Source organism: Falco naumanni, chromosome 4, assembly GCF_017639655.2.
Source record: "Falco naumanni isolate bFalNau1 chromosome 4, bFalNau1.pat, whole genome shotgun sequence".
NCBI lineage: Eukaryota > Metazoa > Chordata > Aves > Falconiformes > Falconidae > Falco > Falco naumanni.
Window position 1 is genome coordinate 68,938,286 of NC_054057.1, and position 17,301 is coordinate 68,955,586.

General features: G+C 61.7%; 2 protein-coding genes across 8 annotated transcripts; both read right to left on the reverse strand.

The window, feature by feature from the left end:
- Nucleotides 1-3,465: 3,465 nt before the first annotated feature.
- On the reverse strand, nucleotides 3,466-8,061 carry DIRAS1 (DIRAS family GTPase 1). The gene is made up of 2 exons (XM_040593616.1): nucleotides 7,894-8,061; nucleotides 3,466-5,318 (listed from the first exon to the last, which is right to left on the reverse strand). Exon 2 carries the CDS (start codon nucleotides 5,292-5,294, stop codon nucleotides 4,698-4,700), a length of 597 nt encoding a protein of 198 aa, XP_040449550.1. The 5' UTR covers nucleotides 5,295-5,318; nucleotides 7,894-8,061; the 3' UTR covers nucleotides 3,466-4,697.
- Nucleotides 8,062-10,253: 2,192 nt separating this feature from the next.
- Nucleotides 10,254-17,239, reverse strand: SLC39A3 (solute carrier family 39 member 3). 7 transcript variants are annotated; one of them, XM_040591217.1, is made up of 5 exons: nucleotides 17,188-17,225; nucleotides 16,361-16,552; nucleotides 14,340-14,446; nucleotides 13,942-14,259; nucleotides 10,254-13,370 (listed from the first exon to the last, which is right to left on the reverse strand). In XM_040591217.1, exons 4-5 carry the CDS (start codon nucleotides 14,146-14,148, stop codon nucleotides 12,630-12,632), a joined length of 948 nt encoding a protein of 315 aa, XP_040447151.1. In that variant the 5' UTR covers nucleotides 14,149-14,259; nucleotides 14,340-14,446; nucleotides 16,361-16,552; nucleotides 17,188-17,225; the 3' UTR covers nucleotides 10,254-12,629. The 7 variants fall into 7 exon arrangements, with proteins under 7 accessions (XP_040447151.1, XP_040447153.1, XP_040447149.1 ...); XM_040591219.1 differs by having other exon boundaries at nucleotides 16,361-16,452; nucleotides 17,188-17,222; XM_040591215.1 differs by lacking the exon at nucleotides 14,340-14,446 and having other exon boundaries at nucleotides 13,942-14,291; nucleotides 16,361-16,449; nucleotides 17,188-17,239.
- Between the last annotated feature and the right edge of the window lie 62 nt (nucleotides 17,240-17,301).

Below are 17,301 nucleotides of genomic sequence, written 5' to 3' on the forward strand. Positions count from 1 at the left end.
GCGCCGCCCGCCAATGGGCGCTGGCGCCGCGGGGCGCGAGGGGCGCGGCCCGGCGGGAAGGCGGGACTAGGAGCAGTCGCCAGGTTTGGTTGCGACGGCGGCGCGGAGGGAGGGCGGTGAAGGGGCGGGCCCGGCTGGCGAGCGGCGGGGAGAGCAGCCATTCAGAGAGCGGGGCGGGGAAAGAGGCGGCCGTATGTAAATATAGTATTAATATTCATAAAGGCTCGCCCCTGGGAGGGGGCGCGCTGCGGCGGCACGTGGCGCCCGGGGCGCGAGGCACCGGGACCGGCTGCAGCCCCGGGGCATCGAGACGGCTCCAAACACCTGAATCCCTCCGGATCCCCCTTGATCCTGCCCAGATCCCCCGGATCCCCCCAGATCCCCCTGCTCCCCCACAGTCCCCCAGGATCCCCAGATTCTCCCAGATCCCCCCAACCCTCTTGATGCCCTGAGATGTCCCTGATCCCCCCAGATCCCCATGACCCTTTTGATCCCCCAGATCCCTCTGACCCTCCAGTTGCACCCTGGGGCTGCCTGGCTGTGCCCCCTACGAGATCCCAGGGCAGTGGGAGAGATCCCGGATCCCCCCAATCCCCCCTGGGCTGCCTGGCCATGCCCCCCATGAGACCCTAGAGCAGTGGGACAGGCCCGGGATCACCCCGACCCCCCAGGTCCCCCCCAAGGCCACCTGGCTGTGGCCCTACGACACCTTGCGGCACCCCCAAACCTCAGGGTGCTGCACTGCCTGTGTCCCCCCAGCCCTGCCAAGCCCTGGGGGGGGGGGGGGGGGGGGCCACGCCACAGGCACCCCCGGCCATGCTGTGCCCCCTGTGCCCACCTGGGATCCCTGGGGCTGCTGACCCGAGGAGGAGGGGGGGGCAGTGGGCCACCACTGCTGGGCCCCTCCTGACACCTCGCTCTGAGTCACCCATTTCTCCCAGCCCCCTCTTCCCTTTCCGCCATGGGGGTAGGCAGAGCCCCGGCCAGCCTGGAACCCCCCTGCGCCACCCTGCTGCAGGACGAGGGGCCCCCTGAGCCCCCCAGGCAGAGCCTTTCCCGTGGGATGCAAGCGAGAGGATGGCCAGGGGCAGACCCCCACCTCACTGCCCCCTTGGCCCCTGGGGGCTCTGCCCTCCCCGCAGCAGCCTGGAGCTGCTCCAGCTCACGGGGACAGGGGCTCTGCCCAGCGTGTGGGGGTCGGTGCCCTCGGCCTCCCCGGGCCCCCACGGCGCTGCGGAACGAGGGGAAAATCCCGGGGGATGAATCACCGGCAGGCGGGAGTCACGCTGGCGGGGGGGCAGCAGGGAACCGCGCTCCGGCCCGGCCGAGCCGTGAATCGCAGCTTTGATTCCCGCAGCTGCTCCGGCACCGGGAGCGCGGCCGGCTGCATCCCGGCGGTGCCTGGCTCCCAGCTGTGGTGCCAGCGCCGGGGGACCGCGGGGACGGGGTCCCCCGCGGGGGGACAGAGCCACATCGCCGGGGCACAAGGGGCTGCACCACCACTCTTCCCAGCACATACCAGTGCTGCGCAGGCCTGCGGCAGGACCACACCAGTACACACCAGTTACAGCCACAATCCCAGCGTGAACTGGCTGGCGGCTGTGGCGAGGTTGGGCTGGAAACCCAATAATCCTGTTAGTGGGAAGAAGGCTGATTTTTCCCTTAATCCAGTTTGCTCTCATACGCTCTCGCCCGCGGCGTTATAAACCGCTTTGGCTGCAGACCGGGTCACACACCGGGGTGCAGGGGGACCACCCCGGCTTTGGGCCAGCACCTCGAGGGGTGCAAGTGCCATCAGCACTGCCGGGAGCCGCCCCCCCCACCCCCGCCGCCCCCCCCACCCCCGCCGCCCTCCCTCGGGGGGGACAGGAGGGACTGTGTCCTCTGCAGCCATTGGCTCCTGGCATGAGTCACGGTGCCAGGAGCTGGTTTGGATCCCAAGTGCTGGATTTGTGCATTTTGCAGCCGCAAGCTCCAGCGGTAGCTCCTCACCCGCTGGGGGAGCGACAGGAAGGCTCGTCCGCCACTCGCTAATTAACACTCAGGAGCAGCTTGTTTAAACCCTGGACCCGGGGGAGGCACTGGGCGATCCACAAGGATCTGTCTTGATCCTGCACTGCTGCCCAGCCAGCACCCGGCTGGGGGTTCTGGGGGGCTCAGGGTGCCCCTGGGGTGGGTGGTCTGATGGCTGCTGGGTGCCAGGCTTGGGCACGGGGGGCTGCAGTGGCCAGAGCCACCCAGATCTTCCCAGGGGCACGTGACATTCACTGAGAGCCAGGAGTATCCCCAGAACCATCCCTGGGAGCATCCCAAGGGACACCCTGTGCTGCAGCAGGACCATGGTCCCCCCCTGAAGAGCCTTTCCCGCTCCGGTGGTGACAGGTCCCCATCTGCACCAGTGGGGGGTGCAGAGATGGGGGACGGGAGACCCGGCAGTAGGGGGGGCAAAGATTTTCTGTCCCCAAGCTGAAGGTGTTGCAGAACTGGGGGTGTCTCAGCACAGGGGTCCTGAGTTTTGCTGTGACGGTATCCAGGGGGCCATTCCCCACCCACCCCCCACCAAACACCTGTGAACCCCCCAGCCTGGCCTGGGCCTCTGTGGCCCCCGGGTGTCCTGGGGGGTCCAGTGGGTGGGAACCAGCACCAAGCGTCCCCATGGTCGCGTGTGCCAGTCCTACTCTTCTGTCCCAGTGCCCACCGAGGGTCCTGGCTTCCCCCAGCCCACGGGAGGGACATTGGGACCGGAGTGACCCTATGGCCGGTGCCGGGGAGCTGTGACAATCCCTGCAGAGCTGTGACTGTCCCCATGGATCTCTGAGCAACCCCACGGAGCTCTGAGCATCCCCATGGAGCCGTGACTGTCCCCAGGGACCTGTGGCCATCCCCATGGAGCCACAGCCATCCCACAGAGCCGTGACCATCCCCACTGAGCCACGAGCATCCCCACGGAGCCATGATGTCCCCACAGAGCCACGACCATCCCCACAGAGCCATGCCCTTGCCAAGGCCATTGCCGCCTGCAGCAGCCCCGCTCCCCCTGCTGCCCCCCCGCCCGCGCCCATGTGCCCACGCGGCTCCTGCGCCCGGGGAGCAGATGGTTTCCATGGCAACAGGCATGATGACGCAAACACCGCTCTCCCACCCCCTTCCCACGGGGACGCCAGCCCACACTGGCACTGAGGGGTGGGGGGCACCCACCGGTGACAAGGGGCTGCCAGGGCACACAGACACACCAGCACACACATGTGCACATGGAATGTTGCGTGTGCATTGGCACAGATGCTCATACACGCATGTGTGCTTGCCCATGCCCGGGTGCCTGCACAGGGTGATGCACACATAGCCATGCACGTGCACGCACACACCTGCAACACGCATGCAACCTCTCCCCGCCTTGGGGCTGAGCTGTGGGCCCCCCCAGGGTCCTGAACCCCCGGCCAGGTGCTGCTCGGTGGGGACGCAGCAGCATTTCTCATCTCTTTATTGAAGGAAGACTATTTCTAGAATAAAGGCTACATCGTAACGTCACCTTGTCCCCTGGGTGCTTGGGTCATGTTGTAAAAAGCCGGGGGGGTAGGGAGCTGGGTGCAGCAAGGGGGCCCAGCCTGCCCGAGGACACCCCCTCGGAGACACCCCCTTGGGGACACCCCCTTGGGGACAGCCCCAGGGGCCCCGGGGCCGGAGTGAAGGGACAAACCTCGCTGGGACGAGGGGCTGGTGACAGCGTGGGGGGGACCCCGCTCCGGCCATGGGGGAACAAGCAGGGCTGCGCCAGAGCTGGGGGGGGTTGGGGGTCCCCAGGGTGTGGGGCCAGGCCACCTCACAGCAAGGACTTTGCAGGAGTGGGGGGGACGCTGACTGCCAGCAGGGCACTGCGGTGGGGAGCAGCAATGCCCATCACTGTGGCATTGCGGCCCAGTGGGGCTCATCCTGCATGGGAAGGGGGTAGCAGGGGGTGGTGGGGGGCCCGGCTGGCGGTGGGGCCGGGGGTCTCTCTCCAGAGCTCACCAGGATTGTGCTGGGTCAGGACCTCCCTGGGACCCGATGCTTTGTGCTTGGGCTGGCGGCTCCGGGCTGCGGCACCGGCACAGGGTGGGGGCTCAGGGACACAAGGGGACATGGTGCCGGGATGGGGCTGGGGGCTTGGGGGCAGGAGGGGTTGCAGTGCTGGGATGAGACTGGGGACTCGGGGGCAGTGGGCACCGTGCAGGGGCTGCTGCTGCCCCAGGTCTCTGCCTACAGAAGCAGAGCGCTATGGCGTGGGGCTGGGGGCACTGGGAGGGCCTGGGACGCGTGTGACTGTCCCCAAGGGTGACACTGACACCCCCATGTTGCACTGTCCTTCCCACCCTCGAGGACCGACATGGGGTCCCCCACCGGGGAGGGGACGGGGACCGGCCGGTGCCACCCATTGTGCCGCAGAGCATGGAGGGGTGCGAGCGTCCCTGTGCTCCCCGGTGGTGCCCGGCCGCGTGTCCCCAGTCCTGGTGTGCCGAGCGCTGGGTGGTGGAACATCCCTCGGCTCAGCGGGACACCCCGTCTTCGCCCCCAGACCTGGGGTGAGCGCAGCCCACGCCGCCGGCGCGTCCCCGCGCAGTCACTGTGATGGCACGGAGGACGAGGGGACGGCCCCGCTGAGATGCCATGTCCAGGGGGGGAGGGGGGGACCGGAGGGGGGTGCGGGTCAGTCCAGGGCTCTACATGACGCTGCACTTCCCCTTGATTTTGTCTGTCCTCTTCTGCTTGCTGGAGCGCTTCCCGTCAATGGTGAGGCTTACGTTCCTCCTCTTCTCCAGGTTCAGCAGCTCCTGGAATAGCTCCTTGACGTTGTAGTTCATCTTGGCGGAGGTCTCCATGAAGGCGCATTTCCACTCCTTGGCCATGGCCTCCCCCTCCCTGCTCTCCACCTCCCGCTGGGTCTCATCACACTTGTTGCCCACCAGCATGATGGGGATGCTCTCCACGCTGCCCTTGATCTGCACGATCTGCTGGTAGATGGGCTTCAGCTCCTCCAGGGACTGCTTGCTGGTGACGGAGAAGACCAGGATGAAGGCATGGCCCTTGGAGATGGAGAGGCGCTGCATGGCTGGGAACTGGTGGCTGCCCGTGGTGTCGGTGATCTGCAGGGTGCAGACGCTCTTGTCGCAGCTGATGACCTGGCGGTAGGTGTCCTCGATGGTGGGGATGTAGGTGTCGCGGAAGGTCCCCTTCACGAAGCGCAGCACCAGCGAGCTCTTGCCCACGCCGCCGGCGCCGAACACCACCACGCGGTAGTCGTTGCTCTGCTCCGGCATCTTGCCCTGGAGATGCTGCTGCCACTGCAAGGGAAAGGGCAGGAGGGGTCACATTGTGAGGGGGGGCTTCAGGGTAGATCCCCCAGGTACCAGTCTAGGGGGAGAATGGGGCGGCCCCCCCCAACCCCAGCTGACAGCCCCCTTTGAGACACAGCCCCCCCTGCTCCAAACAGGCCAACACAGCTAGGGGGGCCAACACAACCAGGGGGTCCTGGCCCCCCCGTGCCCTTGAGGTGCCCTTGCCAGGCAGCCAGGGCAGGACAGCGCTCGCCACCTGCCTGGGGTGCAGCAACATTCGCTATTTTTACCAGCCACCCGCTGTGGCCATATGGCAGAGCCACGGCCATCGGCACAGCAGCTGTGGCCCAGGCTGCCGGGGCAGTGCGCTGTGGTGGGGGGACACATGCCGGGCACCCGCAGGACCCCCATACTCCTGGCTGCGGCAGCTCAGTGAGGACCCGGTGGTACCCAGAGCCCCCGACTGGCCTCTCCAGCTCTCCCACATGTGGCTGCTGCAGCTGCCAAGTACAGAGACCTTGGCGCCTGCCGCGCTGCCCGGTGCCCTGCCACCCCACACCATGCCCTGCCCACCCCGTGTCACCCCCTGCCACCCCATACTGTGCCACCCCATCCTCTCCCATGCCATCCGTCTTGTGCCGTGCCAGCCCGTGTCACCTCCTCCTTTCCCGTGCCGTGCCACCCTGTGCCGTGCCACCCCTCTGCTCCGCTCCCACCCCGGGGATGCAGTGAGGAGTGGAGAGATGTGGGCACCGGACAGGGGGGAGTGTGGCATGGCTGTGGCTGTGTGGCCTGCAGCCTCAGAGACCCCCACGGCCACCCTCACGCTGCCAAACCTCAACGCCCACTTGCAGGGTAAGGACGGGCCCAGGCAGGGTCCTCACTTGTGCCCCCTCCCCCCCCCCCTGCCCCGAGTGATGCAGCCCCAGGGTGTGACATGAGGGGGCACAAAGAGCTGCCGACGCTGAGCATCGCCTCGGCCAGGCTCTGCCTTAGTTTCCCTGCTGCAGCACAGGAACGGCAGCACCAGCTCTGCCCCATGGGGCACCCCTGGTGCCCACGGAGCAGCACAGAGCCTCGGGGCCGTTAAACCTGCCATGGGACCGGGTTCCGAAGGTGTCCTACCGACAATGATAATGGGGTGGGAGGGGAGGGAAAGGACCCCTGGGTGCTGCTTCGGGCAGGTGCTGGGGAGGGGGCAGGTCTGTCCCCAGCTCCTGCCACCCTCCACCTCAATTCAGGGACCAACAGGCCTGGAAGGGGGGGACAGCAAAGCACCTCGGGGAGCCCCACACTGGCAGACGCCCCCAGCAGCACAGCTGCTCCATCTGCGGGCACCACTGGGGGAACCAGGCCCTTCCCACGGCCGCTGCGTCCCCATCCCACAGCACTGGTGGGTCCCGCTGCTGCAACAGTCCCAACGCCCTGGCAAAGGCTGGTGCCTGGAGAGCCTGGTGAGCCAGAGGCTGGGGGCTGGAGAAGAAGCCCATCACCATGGCCTCGGGCACCCAAGGACTGGTCCCATGGCAGGGTCCCTGGGTGCAGGGCAGAAAAACGTCCCTTGGGTGCCACCACGTTGGAAACGTCACTGGCACACGGGGGCTGGGGATGGAACAGGGGTCATGGCTGAGCTGGGGTTTGGGAACGTCAAACCTTGGCTGGTGCTGGTGATGGCCCTGCCCGTGCCACCCGCTTGTGCCACCCACGCCACCCGCCCGCGGTGCAGCCCAAAGCACCCCAGACCTCACGGCCATGGCGTGGGGCACTGAGGCTGAGGGGCTGGGCTGTCCGAGCCTTTGCAGCACCTGGGGGGTGCCCAGCACCACCCCAACCCCCAACAGCCCTCGGTGCCTGCGGGTCCAGGGCACAGCCTCCCCACGGCTTCTGGTGATGGAGCCACCTGCCAGCCTGGGGCACAGCCCGGGCCTGATCCTGCCGGGGGGGTCTGTACCCCTCCAGCACCCCCCAGCGCCCTCCCAGGTGGAGCCCTAGCACTGGGGGAGACAAACAGCCGGTGTAGGGGTCTGGAGGTTGGCATGATGGAGAGCAGGGGCAGGATGGAGGTGGAGGGGCAGGAGAAGGGGCGGGAGAAGGGGCAGGATGGAGGGAGGGGCAGGTTGGATGCGCAGGGTGGAGGGCAGAGGCAGAAGATGGCAGCCAGGGACAGGGGCAGGATGGTGGGGCAGGATGGACGGGCAGGATGCAGGGGCAGGATGCAGGGGTAGGATGTAGGGGCAGGGGCAGGATGGAGGGGCACGACGGAGGGGCACAGCGGAGGAGCAGGGGCAGGATGCAGGATGGAGGGGCACGATGCAGGGGCAGGATAGAGGGGTAGGATGCAGGGGCAGGGGCAGGATGCAGGGCACGGCGGAGGGGCTGGGGCAGGATGGAGGGGCAGGATGCAGAGATGCTGGGATGCAGCATGGAGGGCGCGGGCAGGGAGCAGTGCCCCACCGCGGCGGGCCGGGGTCCCGGCCCCGCTCCCCAGCCGTGCATGCCCTTGCCGGGGCCATCCCCCGGTGCCTCCCCGGTCCCCCCCGGCCCCGCCGCGCCGGTCGCATTGCGGTTGCCGCCGCCTCACCGTGTGCTGCCGGGATCCGCCCTTGGCTGCGGCGGCCTCAGCGCATGGCGCGGCCCGGGGCGCTCCCGGCGCGGCGGGGCTCGGCCCGGGGCGGCGGGGCTCGGGCCGGGGCGGCGGGGCTCGGCTGGGCTCGGCTCAGCTCGGCTCGGCTCGGCTCGGTGCGGTGCGGCCGCCGCAGAGCCGATCCCGCCCCGCCGCCGGCCCCGCCCGCCGCGCCCGCCCCGCCCGGGGCCGCCGGACCCCCGGGCCCAGCCCCAAGCGGCTCCGGCCCCGGCGGGGGCAGGCGGGACCGGGACAGGCGCGGCGGGGCTGCACGGCCGGAGGCAGCCGGGGACGGGGACACCCGAACAGGGATGGGGACACCCGGAGATGGGGACACATGGACAGGGATCGGGACACTTGGCGATGGGGACACCCGGGGATGGGGACACTCGGAGATGGGGACACGTGGGACAGGGATGGGGACACCCAAGGATGCGGACACACGGACAGGGATGGGGACACCCAGAGATGGGGACACATGGACAGGGATGGGGACACTCGGAGATGGGGACACATGGACAGGGATGGGGACCCACGGGAATGGGGACACTCAAAAGAGGATGGAGACACTGGGATGGGGATAGAGACACCCAGGGATGGAGACACTTGGAGATGGGGACACATGGACAGGGATGGGGACACCCAGGGATGGAGACACCCAAGGATGTGGACACACGGGCAGGGATGGAGATACACAGATGGGCACACAGGGATGGGGACACATGGACATGGATGAGGACAGCAGACAGACAGGGGCACGCAGATAGGGCTGGGGACACATGGAGAGGGACACACAGGCCTGTGGACATATGAGCAGGGATGGGGACACAGACAGGGATGGGGACAGGCAGGGACACATGGGGATGAGGACACATGGATGGGGTTGGGGAAACACAGACAGGGACAGGCAGGGATGGGGACACAGACAGGGATGGGAACACGGACACATGAGGATGGGGCTGCACAGACAGGGACACATGGACAGGGACCACACATAGACACGGGCACAGGGGCGGACATGGGCACACATAAGGAGGGACACGGATGCGCAGCCAGGGACATGCGACTGGGGACAGACCTCCACAGATGGGGTGACAGGGGATATGGGGACACACAGACAGGACACAAAGGGATGTGACACCCCAGGCTGGCAGGGTGCGGGCAGTGGCAGTTGGGGGTGGCCTGGGGAGCGGGGTCGGGCTTTGAGGACACAGCTGTCTGTGCTGCCACCATGCCACACCAGCACAGGACTGGGAGCCGGTGCACAAACACACGCGTGCATGGTGGCACTACAGGGGATCTGTCACCAACCACAGCGTCCCCTCCCCAGGCACGGGGTCAGGAGCCCCCAAATCCCAGCAGGGCCCTGTCTGGGGACCACAGCCCCCCTTGCACGGGGACACACTGGGGGGCCCTGGGCGGCAGTCCCCTCCCGGTGCTCTGAGGGTCCCACAGCCGGGGTGCAGCCCCCTGAGAGCCACGGGGCTCTGCTGCCAGAGGACAGCCAGGTCCCCACCCTGGCACTGGGGACAGGGCTTGGGGCAACTAGAAGGTCCCTGGCAAGGTTGGGGTCTGCCAGCGCTGGGGACCAGGGCCACCGGGCCGCGTGACTCACACTCACTCCTGAGCAGCAGCAATTAAAATCCGCAGCTGCTATTAATAGCTGCCGGCAGAGCGCGGGGCCATGGCGGCACCCACGCGCTGTCAACACGCATCCCATTGAGGAGCGCTGCCGGGTGTGGGGGGGGGGACCGCGGCTGCCTGTGCCCCAGGTCCCCGTGGGGGACACACCAGCCTTCCCCCTCGGGGACAGGGCCGAGGGGCAGCCGCAGTCCCCTCCCAACGAAGAGCCACGCTGTTGGGTGCCCCCCCTCCCCGCAGCGTTATTATAAAGCTGGACCAATACTACTCGTTAGAGGAAATGAATGAGCTCCCTTGATGATTTTAGCTGCAGCTCCTCCTCCGTTTCATTCAGGCCCCAGCTCCCTGCCAAGCCTCACGCAACGGGGACGCTGCCAGCTGCACACACGGGGCTCAATCATGCTGAGGGGGCTGTGAGAAGATGTGTGTGTGTGTGGGGGGGGGGGAGTGAGGTCCTGTAGGGTCCTGCCCCTGTGCTCCCCCTCTGAGCTCAGCACAGCTCCGCGGGGGTCTGACCGGCAGCCCCACGCTGCCACCCACCTGGTCCCCTCGGTGGGGTTTGCCTCCTGGGTGGGGGGCTCAGCCCACCCTGGGGATGGGAATGTGCATAGAGGTGGACACGGAGCAGGCAGCGGAGTGACTGGGGGGCTCCGGATAAACCAGTGACACAAAAGGGAGAAGGGCAGAGCCTTTATTGGGAGCAGCAGATCGGGCTCATCCTTCACCGCTCCCAAACCAACCCCAGAGCGCTGGGCTCTGCCGCTCACCAGTGAATAAACCCTCGCCAGGCACCAGGGAGCACAGCTCCGGTGACAGTTCAGTGTCTCATGGCACTTCATAGCCCCCCTCCCCGCTCCCCTGGGCAGCCCTGATGCCCAGTGCCACCAGCATAAAGAAGAGAGGGTGTAAAACGGAGGCTCCATCCTGCCCACCCTGCTGTCAGGCTGAGCACAGACAGATCCCTGACCCCTGCTCACGTTAGCAGATCCCCACTGATCTCTCGGGCACTGGTTAAGAAATCTCCTTGCATCAACAGCTTCCCTTGGCTTCAGGACATCAGCCCCTGCGTTGCAGATGGGGGCCAGGTCGAGGAAGGATGAGGAAGATGAGATGGGGGAGGAGGCTGCAGGATCCACCACGACCTCAGGGCCCTGCCTTTGCCCAGTGCTCACATTTACCCAAATACCAGGAAAAACACCTACAAAAAAAGCGTGTGGGCTGAAGAAACCAAGAGCCACAGGCAGGAACACGGGGGCTGTGCCTGGAAAGGGACACTTGGTGCCATCCCACCTCCCTGGGACAACCACCAGCATGGAAAAACACCCGATGGGAGCCACGTTGCTCTGCATGAGCTGCCTGTGCAAAGCTAAATAACACACAGAGGTTTACCACGTCGAGGCAAATTACATTCTCATCAGGCCCTGCTAATTTGTGTCATCTGAGGCCTAAAATAACCCTCCCACCCCCTCCTTCCACTCCAGGTTTTTCTAAGCAAGATTAATTGACTTTGGTATGTTGCAGCAAATAAAATAGCGAGCACCAGGAACTGTTGGATGATCCTCATCAGCTTCCATATGCTGCAGCTGTGCCAACCACTGGCTCCAAGATGCTGCTTCACAGTCTCACCCATCCTTCTTCCCACTTTGGATCATGCTAACAGGGACTGCACCACGGCTAATCCCGCTCTACATCGTTATAATTCCATCAGCGCTTCCAAAAGCTTTCCTCTTGCCTGTGGAAGCTGCCGCAGCAGCGAAGGCTACATCTAATTAAAATGCATCCCCTGCAAGAGGCTGGCAGGAGGCATCGGGGAGGGCAGGTTCCTGGCTCCAGCCTCTGATCCAAGCTCCTCGCCTGGGAGGGTAAATCCAAAGGATCACAACAGGATCCAGGGCGGGCTGAGCTTCCCCAGGGGCCGCACTCTGGAGACATGGAGAGATCTGCTCATGTGCAGTCAGATTGCAAGCAGCTCTAATCAGCCTTTCCACAACCTCATAAAACCCCAGGGAAGAGATTTCTCTCCTTTGAAAACACAGATCAAGTGCCATGCCGAGCCTCCGTAAGCAGCGCTGCCGACAGTGAGTGCGGAGGCTCTGGGAGCAGCCCTGAGAGGGACTGCTAAACCCGTTTCACTGCAAACCATTTAAAACACAAGCGCTTGCCCTAAAATATTAATGCTGGAAATTGCTGCTGCCCGTTTCTTACAAACTAATGGATCCCAGGCTCTGCGAGCGCTGCGGAAGGGCCTTCAGGCAGGGACGTGAGGATTTTTAAACGATGCATTAACACGCTGCTGGAGGTTTTCTTTAGGGAATGCTCAACATATGGATGAGATGCAGAGAACCAAGCCTGGGACAGGGGCCCGGCCCAGCCTCGTTGCTGCTGTTAATCACTGAGAAACAAAAGCTCCCAGAGCTGCTTGTGGGTTAAAATGGCAGCTCTGCTCGGCAGCGGGGGGAAGCTGTGGCACCAGACACTCCAACAGACCCAGAAGGGATGTTATTTTTGGGAGCTATTACAACCAGGTTTTGCTCAAAACTAAGCTAGCAAAAGCAGCTTAGTGCAGCTGTGCAATCCCTGATCCCACCTGCTTTTGACTTTGTTTCTGTTATTGTTTCTCACCTTCTGGGAGCCTGAGAGCGAAGGAAGCCAGACTCTGAGCCACAGTCTCTGCAGTGAGTGTGAGGGGAGGGAGGGAGGGGGCTGTGCAGATGAACAGGAAACCACATGCTTGCTGAGCTCTTTGAAGGCAGCCTCAGAGCCAGATTCTTAATGTTTGCGTCGACTAATCTCCGCACAAGCTGCTGCGCCTGCAGATCCAACGGGCAGGGACAATACCTTGCGACACCTACACTGGGACACTCCTCGTTTTTATCTCCCTCTAAGCACACAGGAAAATTCTCCTTCTTCAGGTCAATATGGAAATACCACCTGGACCATGATGTTTCACTGGGCTGTAGAACTTCAGCATCCCCCTTGGCTGAAGAGGCAGCTCATCTCCAGCGCTGTTTGCAAGGGAAGGAGGTGAGGTTTGCTTCCCATCGCTCTCCTGTTCACCACTTGAAGAAGACCAGCCCAGCCAGAGCCGTGTAGCCCAGCACCAGGAAAAGAACCTTCAAGAGACGGTCATTCTTGTCTTCCAGCTCCTTTGCAAGGATTTCAAAGAAGGTAATGAACAAGAAAGTGCCCCCTGCAATGCCTTGCAGGAGCAGGGAAGTAATGCTGCTGGCTGCATTTTGGGTGCTCTCAATCCCCATCCCGATGCTAATGCCCAGAGGAATCATCAGGCTTACTGTCACAGCCATCTTCACGGCATCCTTCAGTGGCAACGAGGTCTTGGCCATGCTGATGCCCAATGCCACTGCTACCAGTGTCTCATGAATGGCAACTCCTAGGAACAAGCTCATGATTTTGCCACCCTCCTCCTGCAAGCCCAGGGCCAGTCCCTCGAAGATGGAGTGTGTACACAAAGCAAACACCAGCCCGATGAGCCGTAAGGGGCTGGAGCGGGAAAGCTCGTGGATATTCAAGCCGTGGCTGTGGGAGTGGTGACCATGTTCACTGTACACCGTGCGCCCTCGGGAAGATGCGATGAAGGGACTCTCGTATTCAGAGTCACTCCCCACATCTGAACCGGCATTGAAGGTCTCCAAATCAATGAAGGAAGGCTTTTCCTTCTGGAAGGTCAAGACGAGCTGCTCCACAAAGACTGTCACAAAGAAGCCAACCATCATGATGGTCTCAGCCACCGGGTAGTCTGTGGTCACGTTCCCCTGCCTAAGAACTTCGTCAAGCTGGAAAAGAGCATACAACCCACAGAGAATCAATCCCCTTTGTCCCTCTAAAGCAAAATATTCCTATTGCGTTCACACAACTCAAAATGGACACTAAGTTGATCCATGATGCTTTAATACCCTTGTATTCAGGCCTCAGCGTAAGAGACAGGGGACCTGTTTGCCCTCCAGTGGAAAGTTCGTGGCTGTTCGAAAGCATTTTAAACGCATGCTAAATGGCAGGAGTTTTGAGCCTCACACGCCAGGCGATGCTCAGCCTCCTTCTGCATCAAAAAAAAATAATCTCTTGTTACTCCATATGCGCAGTCAGCAGTAGCCAAACGGGAGGTGGGTGCAGCTTGCCGTGAGGAGATGAAACACCAGGCACAGCACAGCCGTTTCTGAGGAGGCCCCATGGGCCACGCTGGCAAGACACAGACCCCTCACCCCCATTTCCACAGGGGCAGTGGTCTGGGCTCCAGCAGGGCAGAGGAGGGGAGGGTGGTCCCCTCCCAGCACAGGGGTCCCTAACATACTCAGGGACAGAGGTTCATTAAAACTGTTCGTAAGCAAGAGGCTCATGAGCAGTTACCTTTTCTCTCACAGCAGGCAGCAAGGTGTTGAAGCAGGTAGCCAGGAAGACCCCTCCTCCAAAAGAATTGCAGAGGGCAAGGACCTTCCTGGACCGATAGGCTTTCTCATAATCAGCCTCAATTATCTTGACAGGGAGGAGGGACCCAGCCAGCATGAGGACACAGATGCCCAGCAGACACAGCACTTTGGCCACCACGATCTTCATTGTGCTTCCTGGTGAAGGCTCCCTGCCAAGGGTCCTGCAGATGGCAGCTGGTGGGGGTCCCTCCACCTGCCGTTAGAGTGGGTACATCAGCAGGCAATGGCACAGACAGACCTGAAAGAAAAGGTGCTCCCAGGGCTCAGTACCTGTGAACAGGAGTCAGACGAGAGATATTTTCATATAGAAGCACATACCATGCAGAACAGCACCTTGCATCCCAGCCTCTGTACAACCATCAGCTCCCCAGAAGTGACGGGTGGAGGTGACAGTGGCAGCACCTCACACACAGCGGGTAGAAAAACTGGCACGGAAAAATTTAACTGCAGCAAACAGTAACTTAAAAGGCTTGTAAGAATTACACAGACCACACCACACAGGCACAACCTCAGGCTTTAGAGGTTTCGTTTCCAACCTACAAACTATGACAAAACACTTCATCCTGCAATAAGATCCACCTGAGTCCAACCAAAGGATCAAATCTTTGGTTTTTAATCAGGAGAAAAGAATATGGACTTGAGCTGGTGGCTTCTGTCACCCAGAAATGAACTTAAACGACCTCACTTCAACATTCACACATGGGGTTTTTTGTACTACCCTTGAAACGAGACTATCTGATTTCACTCCTGCTCAGTTTCCTCAGCCACCGTCACCATCTCGCTTGAGTGGGTCACAGCCTCTACAGTCAGTTGGTCTGTACCAGGAGTCAGTTGTATTTTCAATTGCTAACCGATAGGCACATCCCTAAAGAGAAACCCTACAGAGAAATTCGCTGCAAGGTTCTCTATTGACCATAGGGTGCAACAAAAGAGGAGACAGAGGTTGCTTCATATAGGAGAAAAATGCAATTTGAGTTGCCTAGGTCACAAAAATTGACTCAATCTGAAATGTAAAAGTGTTTCCCTCCAGGCTACGTGCAGTGACAGTGAAACCTGTTTTTCTAAACTCATTTTACAAAATAACAATGTTAAATCCCTTTATAAAAAATACATAAATGTGAACAGGTCCCTCCTCTGCCACTCATTCTTGCGGCAGCACAGTCAGGACCTCAGAGGATTTCACTTACCACGTGCACCCAACTGACTTGTAAAGTCAAATCAACAGCACCTTGAGAAGGTTCTCCTGCAGGTCACCCAGGTTAAGGGCTGCCAGTCCACCCTGAGCGCCGACAAGATGCTACAGTGTGCTTTGGGCATAACAAACTAACACCAAATCCTTCCAGCCATGCTGACACCCACACCTGTGATGCACAAGGTAAATGGCTGGATACCTGTTTGTTGGAGCGGCAAATTAATTTTAATACACAAGATTCCCAAGGCTAATGTCTCCCTCGAGGGTTGACAGGATTAATCATTATCACCTTTTCTGCGCAGCGGGCTGCATAAATGGTGCTTTGATTAAAAGGGAAGTGGGAGACTAAATGACTACTCTGTATGGAAATTTAAAGCCTTTTTCAAAGGTTTCAGCTCAAGCAGAAGTGAACAGAGAGGTCACGGCGGTCAGGCCATCTGCAGCAGGTCTGGTTCTCATCTGTGGGAAGTGATGTTCATCAGAAGAAAACTCTGCTCAGCTGACAGCGGTTGACTCGCTCCCTGGTGAACCCAGCAGACCAGCCAGGTCCGAACAAGTCCAAAGTCTGTCCCTGCAGCTGGCAGCAGGCTCCCTCTCCGGAGATGTTGACTCCAGGACTGCCAACGCTCATCAGCCCTGTGCTGACACAGCTAACAAGTCACACTGCCTTTGTAAAGCACGCGCTGCAGTTTCAGCATCAACAGAACGACGAGGATTTCACCTTGCACGGTGACGGTGTGTTGTTATGCCAAGCTTCTCAAACGAATTCTCTTGGAAAACAACATTAGCGACAACGCCTTGCGATCACACATCATGAGAGCTTGCGACTGCACTTGCTGGGTGTGACGGCACCGCCCACACCTGCTGCATTAGGCAGCCAGACAGCTCCCAGAACAGAGGAGAGGAAGAAAAATCTCCTTTTTTCCAGAATTCACACCTCCTCTGGAACACGCCTGGCTTCCACTCAGAAATTCAGAAACCCCTTAATTTTTTTTTTCTGTTTCTTTTTTTCCACCCAGCAACAGCCCCCAACAAAGTATAAAGCCTCAAGCTCCCAACAGCAGATGGAGCAGCCACCCTCCAGTGCCCCCTGACCTGGGGTGGAAAGCAGCTTAGCAAAAAATGAAGTGGTAAGTACAAGAAATACCTTGTGGTTCTCTTCGCTGGCTCTTTCTGACAGCCTGGCGTTCAGGAGCCAGTGCCGACAACGTCTGGACTATTTCACCAGCCTGTGAACTTCTGTGATAAAGAACTGACTCAAGACAGGTACCGCTTGGCTTAGTGGCCCGTAGTGAAATGTTCAAGTAATGGAAAATGTTATGTAAAGCAAGACAGCCCTCTGGGGAATAAAACCAAACAAAAAAAAGGGTTTCCTTCTGCGTGATCCTTTACATTTCGGGTTTTCTGTTCAAAAAACCCCACTCATGATACCCCCAACACATCGAAGGCAGCATGTGATGCTGAAACCAGGCCGGATTCCCCCAGAGCCACACTTGTCCCAGCACCTGAAACCGCTGGAAATCGGCCTGGTGACCGGGGAGGGGCGGGGCCTGGAGGAGGGCCGGGGGGGCCTGGAGGAGGGCCGGGGGGGCCTGAGGGAGAGGGGGAGGGCTCCTCCCAGGCCACAGAGCAGGCTTAGCCTGCTTAAGCACCACAAAAGGGTGCAGAGATGGGGGGGGGGGGCACACTACAGGGCTTCTGGGAGAGGGGGTGGGCCCCTCAAGGGGGCGTCCCTCAGAGTGGGGAGGGGTCCCAGCCTGAACCTGAACCCTCCCGCCCCCCCATCACCCTGCCCCTCAAACCCCCCAAGGTACCTCAGCAACAGCCCCCCAGCTCCGGCGTTACCGCCGCAAGGCCTCCCGGCCCCCCCGGCTCCGGGGTTACCTCACAAAACCGCCCCTGGCCTCCCCTCACCCCAACCGCCACCCTCGGTTACCCCGGCAACGGCCCCCTCCCCTCGGCCCCCCCACTCACACGCCGGCTCCGCTCGCGGCCCGTCCAGGCAACCCCATACACACCGCCCCCGCCCACGACGCCCTCCCATTGGCCACCGCGGGCAGCACGCCTTCCTGTTGGCCGCGAGAGCCG

Coding starts and splice junctions, on each gene's coding strand:
- DIRAS1 (XM_040593616.1), bottom strand. CDS start 5,294: ATGCCGGAGCAGAGCAACGACTACCGCGTGGTGGTGTTCGGCGCCGGC.
- SLC39A3 (XM_040591215.1), bottom strand. CDS start 14,148: ATGAAGATCGTGGTGGCCAAAGTGCTGTGTCTGCTGGGCATCTGTGTC. Junction 13,371..13,941: donor TGCCTGCTGTGAGAGAAAAG/GTAACTGCTCAT, acceptor GCTCTTTTCCAG/CTTGACGAAGTTCTTAGGCA.